Source organism: Barbus barbus (genome assembly GCF_936440315.1).
Source record: "Barbus barbus genome assembly, chromosome: 36".
NCBI lineage: Eukaryota > Metazoa > Chordata > Actinopteri > Cypriniformes > Cyprinidae > Barbus > Barbus barbus.
This window is the reverse complement of record NC_136714.1, coordinates 28,176,593-28,193,851: the sequence shown is the minus strand read 5'-3', so window position 1 is coordinate 28,193,851 and position 17,259 is coordinate 28,176,593. Positions and strand designations below refer to the sequence as shown.

The 17,259-nt window shown below is 38.3% G+C and overlaps 1 protein-coding gene across 1 annotated transcript; it reads left to right on the top strand.

Moving 5' to 3' along the window:
- Positions 1 to 9,102: 9,102 nt before the first annotated feature.
- Positions 9,103 to 15,680, top strand: LOC306856162 (Krueppel-like factor 4). Its single transcript, XM_079395214.1, has 5 exons — positions 9,103 to 9,308; positions 10,668 to 11,472; positions 13,214 to 13,378; positions 13,761 to 14,165; positions 14,940 to 15,680. Exons 1-4 carry the CDS (start codon positions 9,210 to 9,212, stop codon positions 13,934 to 13,936), a joined length of 1,245 nt encoding a protein of 414 aa, XP_079251340.1. The 5' UTR covers positions 9,103 to 9,209; the 3' UTR covers positions 13,937 to 14,165; positions 14,940 to 15,680.
- The last annotated feature ends 1,579 nt before the right edge of the window (positions 15,681 to 17,259 follow it).

Genomic DNA, 17,259 nt, shown 5'->3' with positions numbered 1-17,259 from the left:
GGAGACTTCAAACCCAAGACAATAAACTCAATTGGGAATCTTCACCAATGGATCCGTGACCCATAGAAGGTCCATCACAGTACTGCTATCTCAAAAAGAAAATGTGTTAAATGACAACAAATAGATGTTCAATTAAAGTGTCTTGATTGGACTGCTCTGGAGACAAAAAAAAGGATATGACAAATTTGTTCTGTGCGACAGCGCAACATGCTCTCTCACAGCTGTTTTTATTGCTTGAACAGAGCAGTTCTTTCAGAAGTACTTTTCCCACAACTTTTCTCCACGTTCCTGCCAAACTCTCTTTCCATTCAGAGTTTCACTTAAACTCTTTGGACTGTATTACGGCTGGTTAAGCCAAACCGAAGTCAAGCCCTGCCTCACGTTACTGTCCGGGGTTTACAGGTGGTTCTTCACCGAGATCAGGGCAAATATTCTGTATAAGTTCTCATAGTAGAGTTGGTAAACGGTGATCCCGACAACTTTCTTTCACTGGCACTCAAAAAGCCAGTTCCCAAACCCAGCCTCAAAATGAATAACTAGAAAAAGACCACGTTTCTATTTTTCTCTGAGAGTGTCGGAGGAACACAAACCTACCAGCGCTCCAAAATCTGACAGTAATTATGGACTGGATTCCAGAGCATTAATGACAAACTCCATCTATGTAAATGCATTCTGAAGTTTTGTTCTGGGGTCCGGTACCGAAATATGAAGAGAAATGGTAAAGGCCTTCTTTTTGTAGCTTTTGAAGAGCCTCTCAATCAACTTGTGCAGAACACACTGGAATTAGTGTGTCCTCAATCGTAGTGTGTTAAAAATACATCCAAATATACATGGATGGTTTACTATACTAATTTGAAGTGCAGATCCATGCTAATATTGCTCACAACCCAGATTCAGTCTACAAATGTGAAATGTGAATATACAGTAAACATAGTGTGTAAAACTTTCCCTTATTGCTGCATGCTAAATATGAAGTTTATTCAACTGATGTGGGAATTTTTGACCAAGCTAAATGTGACTAAAAATCAAACTTGAACTAAACTCAGTTTAATATCAAAACACGTTTGAAAAAATACAAATACGAGTTTCATGATGTTATTTTTTAATATGCATTTTGAATTTACTATTATAATTATTATTAATAGTGTATTCAAAAAATAAGTCCTGAAATGTGACATAATTTCCCGTTGTTGTCCATATTCACGGTGAGGTCTTATTTTGCATGGTTAAAAATCTAGTGTGACTTCCCCTGGAAAACGTCTAAAATACACAAGCTGCTCATTTCCAACATACAAAACATCCCAGACACTACATCAAAACAACATGGTAGACATACTGACTGATGCAGAAGACAGTATGAAGAAGGCAATGAAAGCAAGAGCAGTACACAGAAGTGTGACAGAAACGTCTCAGTCACATCATGAACATCGGAAAGTTTGAAACACCCTTGAAAATACAGCATCTACAGCTGGCCAAGCATCATCATCCAACATAAACAGCAGTTTACCAAGCATTACATCATTTGAGTGCAAATAACAGACAATGTGTGGACGCAACGATCTACATCGACGTCAGATTCTAGCAGGGTAGAGTTGGGGGAATCCCAGAGAAAGCGCCTGTCTGAAGACGGGGAGGGGTTTACATTAAGAGCTTACATCTCAAATTCATTTCCAGAGACCCAGCGGTCCCTTAATACCCTGAAAGTTGCACTCGTTTGCACATTATTTCATCACTTTGCTTCTCAGCCATCTGGAGTGAATCCAGAATCAGCCTGCGCTTAGCCATTAGACTCTAATCAAACAGAGCCTCGTCACACGTGAAAACATACGCTCACACAAATCACGCCAAAACATCTCAGTGACTTTAGGAGCGATCACGGAGCAATAGTGTTGTTTATGCACTGTGAGAAAATAAATCTGCACTGTAAAAAAAATCTGTAAACTTTACGGTAAAAAACTGGCAGCTGTGCTTGCCAGAATTTGACCATAAAACAATACGGTAGCAACACTTTAGGGTTTACTTTAATTTTTCATTTACAATTAAAAACCGTATTCCATTAACTGATATAATGTTAATATACCAACCTGTTGAAGTTCTGAGATCTGTTTTGTACCTTTGTAATACACTGATAACCATCAAAATCAGGTGGTGATGAGAGTCACATGATGAACCAAAGACCATCACAAGCAGCTTTTCCACAAGCCGAGACTGCCAATACTAATATATATATTTATATGAAGAGTTAATTTGCAAAAACAGATAACTCTATCTCTAAAATCATGTTTTTTCACTGTGCATTCCAATTAATCTCAATCAAACAACAGTTGGGTTATTTTGATTAGGTTAAAAAAATAACTAAATAACTAAACAAATACAGCTAACTAACACCATGAAAACATGATCACATGATTTTTGAAAATGTTAAAAAACAGAGTTATCCGTTTTGCAAATAAACTCTTCATTTATATCTATATCTATATATGTAGAAGGTGCACAATGTCATTCACACAAACACCATCATGGTGCCACATATGAAACTGAAATATGCAATAAACTATAATTTAGCAACATTAGATGCAACATACAACCCTAATAAACATAACGGATAAGAAAAAACATAACGAAGGGAATTCTGGGAACGAATCAATTTACAGTTTTTCACTGTATTCTTTTTCACTTTCAAAAACTGTATTTTACGTAAAATTACGTGCAATGTCTATTACAGTTTTTCACCGTATTTAGTACGGGAACTTACCGTTAACCATTTAACAGGTTTTTACTGTAGCATTTTCACAGTTTTTCCCCGTTAAAATCACAATCATATTTTACCATTTGGATTTTTCAATAAAGTTCCTGTTTTATGTCAAATAAGACAACAAACACGGACAAATACAAGGTCTACTGAAATCTGGGCTGGAGTTAAACTTCACGGCAGTCCAGGACCCCAGCGACAGGAAACTAGGCCCTTCTCTCACCCAAAACCACAGAAATATTACGTTCACAAAGCACACTTCTCTCCGTCTGATTCACATTCCCTCGCTCTGCCCTGGTCAGCCAGCAGACTCAGACCAAAGCCATGACGTCTGCTCGAGAGTAAGTGTAATGTTTGCTAAAAGCAGAGGAGGAGCAATTTGGAGACTCTTGGACGCAAAAGGAGAAACCAAAATAACCAAATGTTGTTTCGGCCCACACAAAGGGGGATTTCTTTAACATAAACTATAAAAATGGCCAAATTAAATCTCCTCTTTGACTGCTCATCAAGAAGAGCTTAAACCTCCAACATCTGCCCTGAAACAAAAACCTCCAAATGCTTTATAAGCATTTCATCTCTGCTGCTGCTTCTCTTCAGAACTATCATTTGAAAAAATACACTCTTTCAGGTCTCAAGAGACTTAAATACTTCTCAATTATGTTATTTAAACTCAACTAGCTGGCTTGCAAGTTATTTGATAAACCTGCCATTGTTTACAGTGTTGGAGGAAACGCATTACGTGAATTATGTAATCGCATTACTTTTTCAAAGTTACAATAATCTGAGTTACTTTTTCAAATAAGTGAGGCAAGTTACTTTGTTTTCGGTCTGAGGGCGTTTCCTTCAGATCGAGGCTTATTCATTTCACTTTTGGTGTTAAAAGGCCCTTACAGTTGACAAAAATATAACTTTTGGGTTTTTTGTTATTAAAAACAAATAAGCAAGCCCAAAAGTAACAATGCATTACTTTCCATAAAAAGTAACTAAAATATTGTAACGCATTACTATTAAAAGTAACTTTCCCCAACACTGGCTGTATATTATGTATATTGTCGGCTCTTTTTGCTCCTCTTTTGTAAGTCTCTTTGGATAAAAGTGTCTGCTAAACACTTAAATGTACATGTAATGTAACTGTCTGAGATGTTGCCAGTCAAATTCTTTCGTTTTCTTTTAAGATAAATAAATAAAAATATACAGTGGTGGCCAAAATGATTAGAGCACTAGTATTATCAGCAGCTAAAAATGGTTTTAAGTCAGTTATTTCTATCTTTTGCTGTAGAAAATATCAGTTTGCATTTCCAAACATTCATTTAGCCATTAATTGTAATAATCCAGTGAGATGTTAGAGATCTGATCATCATCAGTCTGTCTGGAATGACATGAAGAAACAGAACAAACTGAGACTAAATCCAGAAGAATCTCACTGGATCATTACAATTAATGGCTAAATGAATGTTTGGAAATGTAAACTGATATTTTCTACAGCAAAAGATAGAAATAACTGACTTTTTAGCTGCTGATAATACTAGTGTTTTAATCATTTTGGCCACCAATGTACTGTATATACACAGATTAAATTATAGCAGCTGGGGTCTTTTCTGGGTAACGAGAGAAAATCTCAAATTTTATCTTTATCCTAGACAACGATTAAACAGAGAGAAAATTGTCTATACAGCACATGATAAAAGATCCACTGCATTTGTTTAAGTGTGAATATTATTATTCTCAAAAAACAAAAAGACAAGCATAAACAAGACCGTGACAGTGAATAGAACAGTATATACAGCAAAGGAAATTGTATTTAAATTTAAAACATTCATAAACCCGTGCTGTACCCTTTTTTACCCCAAAAGTACCTTAAAGAAGTACTTTTTGAAAGGGTACCACCTGAGTAACAACAGTTTTTCCTGAGAAGTGTATCTAAGAGAAATCGCCGTCACACACACGCAAGTGCTCAGGCTTATGCTTCGTGTGTGAATGTGTGGGGCAGTTCTGTTTTCCCAGCTTTTTAGAGGTTTCTAATCCTGGAGAAGCCCAGTGACATCACCCCGGTCCACAGTCTGCCCGCTCTCACTGCGTCGCACCCTAACCGTGCTGAAGGGGTTAAATCCACTCGCAGAGACCTGGGCTTCGAGCCTGGATCTCGCCCTCTGTCGTATTTCTGTGACTGGGCCACTGCGTCATGTGACCAGGAAGCGTGGCTCCTGTCCACTTCCTCTGCTGGCTGAAGGGAACATTGTTAGCGAGTGGGAGGCGCTGGGCCGCTCTTACACGCTGGGTTAAAAATAACCAGCATATTTAAGGCCGAGGAGGAATCCCTTCAAACTCAGAGGCGGCGCAGACTGCCTCGCGACAGGAGCTCGCCTGCTCCTTCCTAATTCATTTCCCTCTTTATTTGGCAGATCGGATGAGTTGATGCAACTGTCTAAACTCAGCGTAAACATGCTGTGGAATCTGTATCAAAGAACATGGCGTTTAGCCCACCCTTGCTATTATAATGGCAGAAATTCTGGACATGCATCTTGTTTACTTTTTCAAATATAAAATAAAAACACACACCGCTCTATACATACTGTACACACAGAGTCCATTGTGCTTTGCACTTAAGGAAACTCATCTAATGGCTCTGACTTCTTGTTCTGTTTCTCCTTAAACGGTGTTTATCTTGGCGGCTTTCTTTTAATCTACCATTAAATTGCACTATTCCCAACTCTCAAAGTGTTCACCCGTTTAAATCTCAGTTTGTACAGTTCAATGGCTTCTATAGAATTACACCTGACCTTCGGCTGTGAAGATCTTTATATACCCAAACATTAAACTGACTGAAGCTTTAACAATCCCATCAGCAAGTCAAATACACAAACTGAGAAACTGCCCAGTAAGCACCGAACAAAACCTGTTTAAGACCAGAATCAGATATATGGAAGCATGAGTTGTAGAATGAAAATGAAAGCATACAGTTGACAAAGAACAAATACAGAGCTGATGAATGAAGAGTTTAGACGTTCGAGGAAAAGTTCCTATCTGAAGCATAAATGCATAGAACTGATCCAGACCGAACGATGATTCGTGTAAAACTTATTTTGTTCTGGTAGCAACTGTTCATTCATTGATGATAATTTAACCCACTCACTATAGTATTGTGGAAATTAATCTTTACACTCCACCATATGCAAATTTACTGAAAGAGTCGAGATCACATGTTTATTTAAATATCTAATTTGCATTCTGATTCCTGGATATAGAGAGTCTTTTCCCACAGGTACACGGCAGTAAGACAATCAACGTTTGATTGTAACTCGTAAGTCATCATATCAGAAAGTTAACACACTATGTCAAAGAAATTAAACCTAAAAATTAGTTTTAGCAACAAAAAGTGATGGATATTCCAAACCATTCCTGTTGTTATTGACCCTGGAAAGTGTGGCGTTTGCATAAAAAGTCCTCATATAACCATCAATATGCCATTATAAAATATCAGCTAATTTCTAATTCCATTCTTTTTCGTCACGTTCTTATATTGGGCTTTCAAAAAAAAAGCTACTTAGTTTTACATACAGAAGCTGAGAGTGACATCGTATCTTTGCAAGGAAGGGAAAATAAACAAGATATCTAGATAAAACACACACCTGTTAAAACATCAAGAGTTTCTCTTTACAAAAATAGTTTTTTTTGTCATAAAAACAAAGAATCAAGTATATCTCTATGCTCAGACCGGATAATCAAGATGTCAGTTTTCACTAAATTAAAACATTCTGAACATTACACACAAAAGAATCGAGATGCACTGCAAGAAAACAGCAGCAGATCAACAGACTCATCTATCCAAGCTACATTAATCATCTAATTATAATATAGGAACAAGTAGTGTGGGACAGTCTGAGCGTGAGAATGTGTGTGTGCGTGCATCTGTGTGTTAAAGGGCTACGTTCAGTGTATTCTGTGGCTAAATGACGGCCTGCTGTTGACAGAGCCAAACGAACAAGATCCTGATGTACCAGGATGGTCCCAGAGCTGGTGTTTGCTCACCATACAAAGATGATTGTAGACACTGCGGAGGCAAATCCTCTGATACAGAAACGAGTTTATGCTCTTAATACACAGCACTAACCTAATGGCTCATCACAGCACTAAAAATGTTTTATTAAAACAAAATGATGACTTGATTCAAAATTTAGAGCTGTGAAAAATGATCCAACTTGAACTGTTCATATTGCTTATGAGGAAAAGAAGAGTTAATGGAGCGACAGAAACACACGTGAACACTCCATGAAACTAAATATCAGAATGGCTATGCTTTGTGGCTGTTTTACAAGAGTAAGATATGGAGGCCTGTTTCCGGAATGGAATAATACAAAATTTAAAAGTCAAGTCAGCTTTATTTATATAGCGCTTTTAACAATACAGATTGCGTCAAAGCACTTAACAGTATCAGATTGGAGGATAGAGTGTCAGTAATGTATAATTATAAGATTAAACACTCAGTTTTCAGTTAAAGGCATTTCATTATTGAATTCAGAGATGTCATTGTCCAGCTCAGTTTAGTTTAAATAGTATCTGTGAAATCAAATTGACGATAATCGCTAGAGATTAAGTGTCCCCAACTGAGCAAACCAGGTAATAGTGACTTCTTACTTTTTTCCCCTCCTCGCAATTCTGAGTTAATATCTCACAAGAAAAAAATCAGAGTTGTCAGGTAAGAAGCTGCAATGACCTTTATTGTTTATTCCAGGGCGGAAACAAAAAATAATTGTGAGATGCTAGAATTTTGAGAAAAGAGTTCGAATTTTAAGATGGAAACTTGAAATGGTGAGAAAAAAAGTCAGATTTCTGAGTTTGTATATACACCTATATATGCATGCATATGTACACACAGACATAATATATATACATACATACATGTGTGTGTATATATACACATATATTATATGCACACACATGTATGCATGTGTGCGTATATGTTTATATACACACATACACTATATTGCCAAAAGTATTGGCACCCCCTTCTAATGAACAGGTTTGACTACTTTAGTAATCTCTATGAGTATAAATCTTCATGTTTAAGCATATAATGATATTCTAGGGAATTGTGTGTTTTTAATGTTATAGCAACAGTTTGTACAGAACCCTTTTCTATTGTAACATGACAGTGTCTCTGTGTATAAGACACGGTTCAGAAAGACATGATTGATTGAGTCAGTGTGGAAGAACTGGACTGGTCTGCAGGAAGACAAGTCCTGATCCCAGCTGAACACCTCTGGTGTGACTTTATATGCAGACTTTGAGCCAAAAACTCATCACCAAACACCAATGACTTGTATATGCTTAGTTATTTTAGACACGTCCAAAACTGTTGCAACAGAGATGGAAATACAGTTTTTAAATACATGAAATATGCTTCCATCTTTGTTGCCACAGTTTTGAAAGTGTCTAAAATAACTAAGCATATTGCAAACTGAGAATGCAACGTTATTAAAATAACTCAAAAAACAACACAGAAGTGAACATGCTGACACACAAGTAACGCAGGTGTCTCCAGCAAAAGACTGTAGTAATACTTTTACACGTGATCAGGTGATGAACACCTACTGAATGAATGAATGAGAGGCAAGGCTTTTCATCACAAAGAAATCCTACACATTTCTGCCTGCCTTTGTCCTGTGCCTTAGGTATAAGAAATAATTAGCGTTAATTACAGACACGCCTCAGAGTCAGGACTGTGTGTGGGAGCAGCTCTCGGTTGCGAACACGGTGTTCAAACTCCTCAATAACAGGTGTCGCTGGAAGCACGCGCGCAATAATACTACTTTTGTGCCCCAATACTTCGTGTTCGATAGAAGAGAAAAACAAACCGTGACTTTTCACCCGTGGTTTTCTTACTCGAGCCTGTTGATCCCGGTTGCTAACATGCACATGTTTGTGTGGATACAAAATACCGGCCCGGTGCCAGATTTTTTTGATCCCTCCTCCCTCCTGATGACGTCACGACGAGTATTTTTTTTTTTTTTTTTTTGCGGTTGCCGTGCAACGAGAGGCGTGTCCGGGGTTTAAGAACTAGGCGAGGAAAGCCCTGCGCGCATCTGACGAATCGCTCCAGTCCAGACACCGGAGAGCTCGCGCGGAGATACAGGGAATCCCGAGAGTCGCCGTAACGAAACCGAGCCGAAGCTGGTTTTTATGGCCGGTTCCGTCAGCATGACACGGGGACGCGTTTGATGCGCTCTTTGCGCCGCGCTCGCAGTATTAACGACTATAATAAAGACTCCTATCAAGGATTGACTGGACGCGACTGGAACTCATGAGGTGCGTTTTGCACTTGGAGATTTTCATCACTTTTTATTTTGGCTTTGATGTGTCCGACAGGTTCCCCAGACCAGCGTGACTAAAGGATTATTATTTTATTTTTTTGTTGCGTTTTTTCAACTGCAGGCAGCCACCGAGTGAGTTTGATAGCATGGCACTGAGCGGGACGCTTTTGCCGTCTATTTCCACCTTTGCGAGCGACGCAGATGTGAAGCGCAAGGCAATGACGGGACCTGGAACTGCCAGTTTAGTGAGTATCAAACAGGTGATGATCGGTCACCGACCCGTTACCGCGCACATTCGCCGCTGTTTCAGATTATGTCATCGGCTCGTAGTTATTCCTCCAGCAGCGCTGCCGCGGCAGAGGCGTGAACCGTTCACTATTGTGACCCTGGACCACAAAACCAGTCATAATGGGTCAGTTTTAAATTGAGATTTACGCATCACCTGAAGCTGAATAGATCATCTTTCCATTGATGTATGGTATGTTATGATAGGACAATATTTGTCTGAGATACAAATATTGAAAATCTGGAATCTGAGGGTGCAAAAAAAAAAAAAAATCTAAATATTGAGAAAATCACCTTTAAAGTTGTTCAAGTGAAGTTCTTAGCAATGCATATTACTAATCAATAATGTACAAAAATTACAGAAATTTACTAAATATCTTCATGGAACATGATCTTAATATCCTAATGATTTTTGTCATAAAAGAGAAATGTATAATTTTGATCCATACAATGTATTGTTGTCTATTGCTACAAATATACCTGTGTTACTCATGACTGCTTTTGTGCTGCAGGGTCACATATATCTATCATTCTTTACCATGCACTGATTACAAAATACATCTAGCAGTGTGCACTCTCTTTCAGGCACTAGTTGGAAACATAAAAACAATGCAGCATGACAGGGTCTTTTAATAATTCATATTAGCATCAGAGGCCAAGTTGTATCTAGAAATAATTTGTGTTGAAGACAAGAGCAAGGTCGCATTTTAATTGTAAGTCAACAATAGAAACCACTACAGAAATTCTAATGGTTTCCACAAGAATACCAATACAAGCAATAAACTTTTAACCATTAAAACCATGAAAAAAAAAATGGTTTTCCATAGTGTGTTTTGGCACATATTCCATTAGGATTTAGTGGTTTTAACAAGCCACCAATAGAAGGTCAATAGTCCATTACAGTTTCCATTAAAACCAATACAAGTCCCATTATAACCGGTAAAACCATTACAATTTTTGTGATGTGTCTATTTGAAGAGTTCAGATGCAAAAGCCTCTAAGTGCCATCTGAAAAGTTCATAAAATATGCATTTTTATCAGGTTTAGGTTCCGTAATTTTACTCTAATGGCAATGTATACGTCCTTTTCTATGCAATTAAAGTGAAATAACTGAACCCAACCATAGGAGCCTAATAAAAATGCTCATTTTAGAATAAAATTTCAGACGGCACTTAGAAGCTTTTGCATCTGAACTCTTAATTAAAAAAAAAAAAATTCAGTAGATATTGATCTTGACACTTTTGATGATTATGTCTTTGAGAGACTTACCGTGTCTTGTTCCCTCTTCCCTCTATATGTCTCTGTGTGTTTGGAATAAGAGATGGAATGAGGAGATGTCTTACCTGAAACGCCCCTACATGTCTACAGGTGGGACCTGCATTGACCAGGACGTCCCTTACGCAATGACCAAGAGGGAGCCAGAAGAGCTGGACCAGTTGGACTATGATTTTATCCTGTCGAACAGCATGCTTCAACAACAACAACAACTACAACAACAACTACAACAACAACAACAACAACAGCAGCAGGAGGCTTCAGTGGCCAGCACCTCCAGAACTCTTCCGCCTTCCCCTACCTCTTACTCCTATTCGATGCCCTCTCCTCAGGGCCAAGAGTCCAGCATGTTGTACAACATCCCGGACATCAGCGACGTATCTCCCTCGGGAGGTTTTGTCGCTGAATTGATGAGGCCAGAGCTGGATCCAGCGTATCTTCAGCCCACGAGCCTCCACGGAAAGTTTGTGGTGAAGAGCACCATGGACATGACGGAGTACAGCCAAGGGCTTAGTAAGGGAGACTCAATCTCAGACTCTTCCTCCTTCCTCCTCTCATGTCCTATAAAGCAGGAGCATGAGCCTCCTAGGCCTTGCACCATCACCCGACCGATGGATCTCCATCTGGGGGTGAACTCACGGCCAGGAGTCGGCCAGAGACCTCACGGTTTCAGCACGGCCCGAGGGGCCATGGGGCCCAGTCGCTCTTCCACTTCCTCTCTGTCTCCGGATGAGCATCCTCAAGCTCAGGTCCTGGGGCCCCCTCCGATCTCCCTGGCCCCGGGATATCACCCCTCGCCGGGTTATTCTGGCTTTCCACAGCCTCCCACCCAGTCAATGCAGTACCAAGGTCAGTCACAATCCTTCATTTATGTTATAACTTGCCTTACGTTACCTTTACAGGGGTCATGAACTGCCCGTTTTTATTTTGTACTTTTCTCTGAGGTCCACTTATAATGTTATCAAGATTTTTACATCAAAAAACATAATTTAGAAGTAATAGGCTATTTTCTGTCCTGTTTTAACCCCCCTCATCAGAACGCTCTGTTTGAATAGGCGTGGCAGGTCGTAGACTCGGAAGTAAACGTCCACTGCTATGATTGGCTAATAGTTGTGTGTGTTTGACAGTGTACATTCCTCATAGATGGACACTGCTGTGATTTAGGTCAAAAACACACAAATAAGATTCAAGATTTTTTATTTGTCACATACACAATTATACAGAGTATAACCAGCAGTGAAATGTTTGAATCTTGAAAAGAAAAAAAAAAATCAATACATATCAAACGATGTGTAAGTAGAGACAAAGCAATAGTGATCACGCAATGAAAACAGTAATTCACACTTGTCAAGTCAATATTATTTGTATAGAGCTTTTAACAATGCAAATTGTGTCAAAGCAGCTTTACATCAGCTTGATATAGAGCTGGGTGGCTTTATATCAGCTTTACAGTATTTAGACGGGGAAATAGTTTGTTGAAATAGTGTCATTCTCCTCTGGCCAGCAGAATCAGCAGTTTAAATCTAGGCTAAAGCAGAATCAGAAGTTTAAATCTAGGCTAAAGCAGAATCAGAAGTTTAAATCTAGGCTAAAGCAGAATCAGAAGTTTAAATCTAGGCTAAAGCAGAATCAGAACTTGTATGTTGTGACATTACTGTCGGATCCAATATAGTACGCACAGCATCGTCTTTTAGTTTCAATCTTTCTGAAAATCCTGCGTCGAATTGTGCCCTGTATGTAAATTAATTTGTGGTAAAATGAAGTTAACAAAAGACAGAGTTCTTACTGGCGTGGTCTGGATCTTCATTAAACATTGGGATCAGAAAGGCGGCGACGCAAACACTGTTTTTCCACAACTTGGCACTGCACAGCATCTTGTTGTCTTCAGAGCATCTTTATCGTTTGGTTTCTGCGTTCAGCTGCATTCGCCTCTTTTGTTATTACACTACATGCGTGAATCGGTGGGCGGGGCTAAACAGGCAGTGATGTATAATCGGTGGGCGGGGCTAAACAGGCAGTGATATATAATCATGGATGGGGCTAAACAGGCAGTGATGTATAATCGGTGGGCGGGGCTAAACAGGCAGTGATATATAATCGTGGATGGGGCTAAACAGGCAGTGATATATAATCGTGGATGGGGCTAAACAGGCAGTGCTGTAGAATTGGTGGGCGGGGCTAATCAGGCTGTGATGTATAATCGTGGGCAGGGCTAAACAGGCAGCGATGTATAATCGGTGGGCGGGGCTAAACAGGCAGTGCTGTAGAAGCAGGTGTTGATCTTCTGTGGAGGCGGTGCTTATCCACGCTATTACATCATAGAGTCGTACATTCCACAAGCTGTCGTTTTGGCAGACTGCCTACAATATAAGCTGTCTTTAGACTAACGAGAGTTTTGAGTTCTGAAACTTACAGGATGTTTTTATTGTACAATGACCTCTTACATATCGAAAGATCAAGGGAATTTTAGTTTCTCAGTTTATGACCCCTTTAAAGATGACTTGTAGAGTCATTTGTTGAATTTGTGAACGTAAAGCATTAATTTCTGCCTCAGTGACACTAACGCTACGGGCTCTTTACTCTTCGGCAGAGCTGATTTCTCCAGCCGAGTGTTTGCCTGAAGAGTCCAAGCCCAAGCGGGGTCGGCGCTCCTGGCCGAGGAAGCGGATAGCGACGCACATGTGCGACTACGCAGGCTGTGGCAAAACGTACACCAAGAGCTCCCATCTCAAAGCCCACCACAGGACTCACACAGGTCAGTGTTTGTAGCATGCAATGGCATCTGAGCGGGCCCTTTTTCTGTAGTGTGCATGTGCTTTAATATCAATCTAACACGCCCTAACACAGCACTGCAACTGCCAAGCACATTGTTTGCGAGCGACTAGAGACGTATGAGAGTACAGTTGGCAGGTGGTTTGATCTGCTATTCAGACAGCAGGTTGATACTGATCCCTGTTGAAATAAAACCACAAGCCTGTCCGACTTCCCCTTCTATTCAATCAACGCAGGGATGAGCAACATTTGAATTGTTGTCTCCCTCTCTAACGGCTTTCTCTAATGTGACCAAAGTGTGCTTGATTGTTCTCGTTGGGTCCTCAGGCTGAATTGCTAACTGTTGCGTGTGTCTGCGTGTTTAGGAGAAAAGCCGTATCACTGTGACTGGGAGGGATGTGGCTGGAAATTCGCCCGTTCAGACGAGCTCACGAGGCATTATAGGAAGCACACGGGCCATCGGCCGTTTCAGTGCCAGAAATGCGACAGAGCCTTTTCCCGGTCGGATCATCTCGCGCTGCACATGAAACGGCATCTATAACCGAGACTGGAAGACCCCCCCAAAAAAGTGAAGATACTTGTGGACTAGCAAACCCCGTGTTGCCTTTGAACAAGAGTCAACGAAACTAGCGCTCCACGACAAGCTGTCTTTTCCACAGCATCAGGGTTGGGCCTTTTTTTTTTTGTTTGGTTTATTTTTTTTACGGTGGCCGAGAGAGCTCAAAACACATGCAAATTAAGAAAACATCTTCATCAATTTGACAACACAGGTGCTGCAAATACTCACAACACAAACAAAAACAGAAACGCGCTGCAAATATAAATATTAGTGCTGTCAAACGATTAATCAATGTAAACGCATGTTTACATAATGTGTGTACGGTGTATATTTATTATGTATATATAAATACAAACATATGCATGTATATATTTAAGATGTTATGTTTATATATTAAATATATTTATATTAGTGCTGTCAAATGATTAATCGTGATTAATCGCATCCAAAATAAAAGTTTGTTTTCATAATATATGTGTGCATACGGTGTATATATGAATACACACTCATTCAGTATATATTTTGAAAATATTTCCATGTATATATTTATATTCATATAATTGATATTATATAAAACTATTTTAAATGTATAAACAACATATTTTTCTTAAATATATACATGCATGTGTGTGTATTCATATGTACGAATAAATATACACAGTACACACACTTATATTAAGACTTTATTTTGGATGCGATTAATCGTTTGACAGCACTACAAATAAAATATACATTTATAAAAATGTATATACATGTAAATATTTTCTAAATATATTCTGTATGTGTGTGTATTTATATATACATAATAAATAAACACAGTACACATACATATATTATGTTAACAAAAACTTTTTTATTTTGGATGCGATTAATCATTTGACAGCACTAATAAATATAACATATTTAATTTAAATTTTGTTGAGGTAATTTTGTTGTGGTTTGTGTTGTTTGTGTGTTTTTTTGTTTGTGTTGCGAGTATTTGCAGCACATGTGCTGTCAAACTGATGAAGATGTTTTCTTAATTTGCTGGTGCTTTTTCTATTTGCATGTGCTTTCTGAAGTTGCAGCGCATTGAGCTCTCTCGGCCGCCGTCATTTTTCCCTTTTTGTCGTTGTCTTCCAACATGCTGGCGATTCCCTGTCCGTTTCATGCACACTGGGACAATACTGGAACGTGCGTCTACTTACCGACAAAACTTGGAGATGCCAAGTGCCAAACACAAGACTGGAAATATATGAATATCAGGGATAATAAATGGAAACATTAGAATATATGTATTAAAGAGGCCTTTAATCGACCTACATTCCATCATGCGATCCTCAACACTGATCTGTCTTATGGATGTTTTTTTTATTGCTCTCTCTCAAGCCATTAATTTCAGGTACAGAATAATTTATAAGTGTGTTACAAGATGGTGCTGAGTATAGCCAGGTGTATTCAGTTAGGTACCAAAGATAAAAGTGGATTTTAATTGAAGTCTGCGAGACTCGGGGGCGAACGCGTGACCTCTCCTTGGTGATGGCAATCTAAACTGCACCGTGGTTGCAAGGTGCAATAATTTTGATATGTAAGACGCTCATATTTTTGTATAAGAAACAAAAAATAACTCTGAACAAAGCTTTTTGTTTATAGTCAGATTTGTGTAATATAATCTTAAATTTTGTACATTTGTAAATACTTTTTCATTAAGGTTTTTTATGTATTTTATGTATGAATGCAATCCAGTAATAAAAATAAAAAATGAAATGTGAATCGACTCTTTTTATTCAGTAAACTATGCGTGAATAATGTGTGATTTCATCAATTGTTCTATTAGCTTGCGTGTTTTACAACATGTCCGAACATCTGCATGGATTAAGCTTCATTCAGGCAGGATCAGGTTTTTCTGCAGTCCTAATTTGCTAATTGCCATCTGTTTAGAAGCAGGTGTGATTAAAGACTGTACACTTTCTTATTCATTCCTCTATAGAATGAGTTTCAGTCTGATTTTCTTTCGCTACAAGTGACCTACCTTAATATTTGTCATTGTGCATCAGCGTTAAAAATAATAATACTGCTCAATTAAAAAGCTGATTCACTGGTAAATCATGGTATGAGATTTTAGACATGCTTTCCCAGGCTATAAGTATTTTTTTTTTTTATATAGATTTTTTATAAAAGAAAGTAGAGCAATTATGTTCTCTTAATTTCAACATTTGACTAATGTTTCAACAAGTCAATGGGAATCTCTATATCTAAGTTGTATACCAGTTTTCTGTGCAACAGAGACGTGTGTCCAAGTACAGTGGATATCATTCAAAATGATCTTTATTAGCATGCTTTCAGATTGTTGAAGACAAGCCAAATGTTCCTGTTATCAGTCCCTAACTTGCTGATGTGCTGTTTTTATGACTTAATTAGAGCCACTCTCTCATCAACATGTTGAAGGTTATGATCTGATTAATCAAGGCCAGCTTTAATTTATGAGCATGTGTGCACAGGTATTAAAAACACTATCAACAAAATATGTTTAAATTTACAATAAATGTTTTAATTATATTTTAAACACATTGCACATTCTTTTAATATCTGCCTAGCTGTGCATATATTTGTTGACCCCTGAATGCCGACAGGTAAATGTTATATGAGTGGTGTTATGAATAAATTAATGTATTGGTCTCAATATGCGGTCAACAGCGCCCACTGGAGGATAAACCTTAAACACACACCAATCAGGGCTGACAACTTAGCAATTTTGTTGCTAAATTTAGCAACTTTTCAGACTACCCTAGCAACATTATCTTCCAAAAGCACCTAGCAACAAGTTTAGCTATTTTTAAAATATATTTGGCAACTTTTAGCAGTTTTTGATAAGCGAATCAGATGATAAAAGGCACATTTTCCATCTAAATTACACAAAAAGAGGAAACCAAAGATGCAGTACACACATCACATGTATTACGTTTCATGTTATTTGCAATTGTCCAACTTAATAATAATAATTTAATAATTGTTAATTTATAATACACCTTGTTTGTAGCTTGTACCTGCGATTGTTGATCAGTTAGTAAACTAAGAAAAATATCTAGAAAAATGTTAAAGGTACTAGTAATTTTCCAGGACATATCCATTTTCCATTTTAACCCTGTGACCCAAAAGCACCAAATACAATGCAGCATTTAAAATCCAGGGGAAACAAACAAACAAACAAATCAATACAGAAAGTGGATTGTGCCCTATTCTTACAGATTTGTCTTAGAGTGTAGTATAGTAACTAACCACTTATACACTGCTTCAAACTATAATAGTTCAGAATGTGTAGTTTT

Excerpts from the sequence above, each read along its gene's own strand:
- LOC306856162 (XM_079395214.1), top strand. The coding sequence starts at position 9,210 with ATGGCACTGAGCGGGACGCTTTTGCCGTCTATTTCCACCTTTGCGAGC. Across the intron at positions 11,473-13,213 it reads CCAGTCAATGCAGTACCAAG|AGCTGATTTCTCCAGCCGAG; the intron begins GTCAGTCACAAT and ends ACTCTTCGGCAG. Across the intron at positions 13,379-13,760 it reads CCACCACAGGACTCACACAG|GAGAAAAGCCGTATCACTGT; the intron begins GTCAGTGTTTGT and ends CTGCGTGTTTAG.